Source organism: Carettochelys insculpta, chromosome 3 (assembly GCF_033958435.1).
Source record: "Carettochelys insculpta isolate YL-2023 chromosome 3, ASM3395843v1, whole genome shotgun sequence".
Taxonomy (NCBI): domain Eukaryota; kingdom Metazoa; phylum Chordata; order Testudines; family Carettochelyidae; genus Carettochelys; species Carettochelys insculpta.
The window spans coordinates 8078354-8082473 of record NC_134139.1 but is presented as its reverse complement, the minus strand read 5'-3'; the positions used below and the strand labels follow the sequence as shown (position 1 = coordinate 8082473).

At 49.3% G+C, this 4120-nt stretch overlaps 1 protein-coding gene across 1 annotated transcript; it reads left to right on the top strand.

Moving 5' to 3' along the window:
* The first annotated feature begins 228 nt into the window (after positions 1-228).
* Positions 229-3709, top strand: BANF2 (BANF family member 2). Its single transcript, XM_074989318.1, has 2 exons — positions 229-1375; positions 3563-3709. Exons 1-2 carry the CDS (start codon positions 1232-1234, stop codon positions 3707-3709), a joined length of 291 nt encoding a protein of 96 aa, XP_074845419.1. The 5' UTR covers positions 229-1231.
* The last annotated feature ends 411 nt before the right edge of the window (positions 3710-4120 follow it).

Genomic DNA, 4120 nt, shown 5'->3' with positions numbered 1-4120 from the left:
CTGGGAGAAGGTACAGAAGTGGCCCCTGTCTTGTCTTCTGCACCATCCCCTTCCTGGAGGTGACTCCTCTCATAGCAGCTGGGCAGGTGCAGGGGACAGATGGGAAGGGTGGGACACCAGACGCCGGTGCTGCCCTGGAACGGGCGGGCAGGAACCACTGAGCACACTTCTGGCCTGTGATGTGGGCTGGGCCAGGGCTCTGACCCTCTTCCTGCAGCTCATTAGCCATTGAGCTTGTCTGCACAAGGGGAAATCGGTACCGATTTATCAGCTGCAGTGCAGCTCCCTTGATATTAGCGGCCTCTGAGCAGCTTCTCACCAGGGTGTGATACACATGCATAAACCCCGTCAACGCTATTGGTGGTATCGATGCCGCTGCATTGTGGCCGGAAGAGAAGTGCTTGGATGTGTCTTGATTGAAGTGACAAGTCTCAAAAGTGGCCATACTTTGGTGACCCTGATGTTCGTCGTGGGGGTGGAGAGTGGGGGAAGTGAGCCTGATTTTTTCAGAAAGCTGCTGAACCAGAGGAGTTAGCCATAGCTGTTTTAACAAATTCAAGCTCAAGTTAGATGTAAACAAGTCTTTTTGTTTTTTTTTTAAAATGGGCTACAAAATGAATTTTATACAGGACAAAAATTGCTCAGTCAACAGGGAGGCTTACCTTGAGAGCGGTTTGAGGCATTTCTCATGCACTGCTGGCAGAGGTGGAAGAAGTTCCCAAAAAGTTAATTGAGTAAAAAGGCAACTGCAAGGGGATGTACTTATGTACAAGTTCCTGGTGTCCCTCTGGAAAACCACGTGAGTAAAAGTTCACGCATGTGCAAACGTCACCTCTAGATTGTACCCAAGTATCCAGAAGTGAAAGAAGCTGCACTTTTTACTCTAGTAACTTTTTGGGTAGTGTTTCCACCTCTGACTGAGGTGATCTAGAACCCAAACGAGGAATACATGAACTATTTAGGTAAGAACCTTAGAAAGGTGAGCATGTGGTATCCAGCTCTCTCTCCTCTGGTTTGTGACTTATTTATTTCTGATGCTGTTAATCTTCAGCGCTCGAGGCAGGCAGAGTGGTCTGATTTGTGTGGGCGATGGGTTACTCTGAGATTAAGAGGTGGGAGAACTGGTTGGGTGAAAGCTGGCTGTGTGGGAGTGCTGGATTTCCAAGATGACTCTGCCAAGTGTGATATCAGCATTGGCCTTTGATTGTTCTTTGCTTCCTCGCAACCCCCAATGTTGCTGTTACAGATCATGGAGACCAGAACCCCAAAGTTCAAAGCGTTTGTGTCTGAGCCAATGGGCAATAAGAACGTTACAGCTGTGGACGGCGTTGATGAGGAGCTAGGTCTAAAATTAGCCACAAAGGGTTTTGACAAGGTAACCATCTTCTCCTCCCGCCCCCTCCCCAACCTCAGTTCTATTTATGGAGCAGGTACGGGGGTACGACATCATTCGAAGAAGACCGTGTTCTTGTGACTTTGCTCTTATAAGTTTTTTCCTGCTATTATGCTCTGAAAGGCACTTCATTACCATAAATTGATCTGTACTTTGGAGGGTAGTTATGCTGAATTACTGAAAGGAGCCAGGCTGAGTGTTGTTCAAAGGCACAAGGTCAAACCTCTTGAATTTTAAAATGAATGCATCTTGACAGTTCTTTCCAGTCCAACCAGAAATATTCAACCCTTGCCTTGGGTTTTTAAAACCTCCTTTTTTGTTCCTGTTGCAGAATTGATTTGTAAAAAAGCCACAAGGACTTCCTATGGGACAGCAGGGAGCTGGGAAGAAGGGACTGTGGAATTAAATGTATATATATATCTGATGAATTCATGATAATAAATCTGGCAGCAGCAAAGCTAAATAAGTTCAGCTCTTAAGTTTCTAGTGCTGGCTTGGGAAATTCCGTTAATGGAGGAACTGACGCCTCTGCTTACTTATACCTTCCTTGAATGCAAGTTAACCATCCACCCCAGGGAAAAAATGATGCCACTTCTAGGCCAGTTAACCTTTTGTCCGTGCTGGTTGAAAGGAAGTGAACAGAGAGGGTGTGGGAAGATCTCTGTGCAGATTTCAAGAAGAAAGAACTCTGTTCCACCTGTGTGTTCTGGAGCTCAGTTTTGTGTAACTAATGGATCTCAGCTGCCCCAGTAGCATGTCTGCTCTGTCAGGTAGTTAGTACAGAACAGAACGCTCTGGTCACCGTGTGCAGGGCCTTCTCTCCTCCTAGTATACGCACATCACCTTGGTCACCGTGGGGTGCACAGGAAGCAAGTCCAGACAGCAACAGCTCTATTCTGCCAGCTTAAACTGTAGTAACCAGGTGACGGCAGCTCAGTGTTTCGAGTCAATGCTGTTGATCTAGGGCAGGGGTTCCCAACCAGGGGTCCGCAGACTCCTGGGGTCTGCAAAGGTATCGCAGGGGGTCCATGGGGGGAAAAAAAGATAAAAATGATCACAGAAAACAAGTTTTAAATAAATTGCAAAGTTACAATCAATTATTTTTAAATTAAATATCTTCCAATAATGTTATTAATGGCTGTCCCCAAATCTATGCGGTGGTTTCCTTTTTCATGTAATGAAGTGTACTTAGTGGCTAGAATTGGCTTTGATGGGGGTCTGTGAACAGTTTTGGGGGAGGTGATTCAGGGGTCCGTGAACAGTTTGGGAGGGGATGATGGGGGGTCCACTCTACTGAAACAGTGGGAACCACTGATCTAGTGGAGCAGGCGCCTCCGACTGCCTGGTCCATTTCCTACTGGAGTACTTGCAGGACAGCTGCAGAAGCTGTGAGAGAATTCCTTTAGCAGATGGGGATGGCGGGGCAGGTTGACCTTTAGGCCCAACCACCCTTAGCCCGTCCTAGTTCTTTACAACCACTGACCATCCAAATTGCAATCAAAAATTGATAAGAGTGGCTCAAAGTGGAGGCCCGATGCTAGCTGAGCCACACCCTGCATAATATCAGAGAGGTAACTGTGTTAGTCCGTATCTTTGAGAACCAGAAGTCCTGTGGCACCTTATAGACTAAGAGATATTTTGGAGCATAAGCTTTCATAGGCAAAGACAAGCAGGTCTTTGTCCACAACAGCTTATGCTCCAAAATATCTGTTACACCCTGCATAATGTTGGGGCAGACCCCCATCCCAGGGTTTGTAGGGTGGAATTAACTTGCAGTGGCCTTCTGTAGTGACAACAGCCCTTCAAGGGAGCCTGCCGGACAAGGCTGTATCCCATACAGTAGGGGCACTGGTACTACCACAAGGCAGGGAAACAAAGACGAGGGCTCCCAGCATCATTAAGAGCATCCATCACCCAGCTGCAGCAGAGTAAACTAAACCTCCTGACCAGCCTCCTGTCCTCTTGCTGCTCCCCTGCTGGAGAGCTGCCCCGCATGAGAAACCGGGCAGAGCATAGCAAATGAACCAACCCCAGGAAGCAGCTCAGTCCCTTGTCAGGCCAGGCTTAGACTAGGAAACAGCCCAGAGTTTCAGCTACTGCATGGTATGGAGTCAGCGGGCGGGTGGGGGAGAGCAGTGCTAACTCCTCCTGTTCCCATCCTCCTCCTAGGCCTACGTCCTGCTGGGCCAGTTCCTCCTGCTCAAAAAGGACTACGCGGTTTTCCAGCGGTGGCTGAAAGGGGCGTACGGAGCCAGCCCGAGCCAGGCACAGCGGTGCGCCGCCTGTCTGACCGAGTGGTGCTATGCTTTCCTCTAGGCTGCCGGCTGCTGAGCCCTCCCGGTGCCTGGGCCAGGACGCTTCCGTGGGCTGCAGTAAAGTCCTCCTGCCTTGAGCTGTGCAGCCTCAGTGTCTCATTGCACCAATAGGTTCTGTTGCCCCAGATATTAAGGGCTGTATGTTCTGTGTGACTGAGCGTGTACTTGAGTACCAAGTGGGTCAAATTCTGTCCATAGTGGGCCAATCCCACCCCCACCAGAGTCACTCAGAGTTGGGCCCAACAATCCCCCTTCTCCTGGCAAAGCTAGAATGCCCCCTCTTAACCCAGCGGCAGTGAGGCAGAAGAGCCTGTGCTCGGACTTCAACCACAGGAGAGCCCAGCTGACATCAATGGGCTACCCACAGCCTTGCAGGTTAGCCATGGGGTTGCGGAATTGGAGCCTAAGACAG

Bases quoted from the DNA above. Each gene is read 5' to 3' on its own strand.
- BANF2 (XM_074989318.1), top strand. From the start codon at position 1,232: ATGTTGCTGTTACAGATCATGGAGACCAGAACCCCAAAGTTCAAAGCG. The intron at 1,376-3,562 runs GTAACCATCTTC...TCCTCCTCCTAG, and splicing joins CCACAAAGGGTTTTGACAAG to GCCTACGTCCTGCTGGGCCA.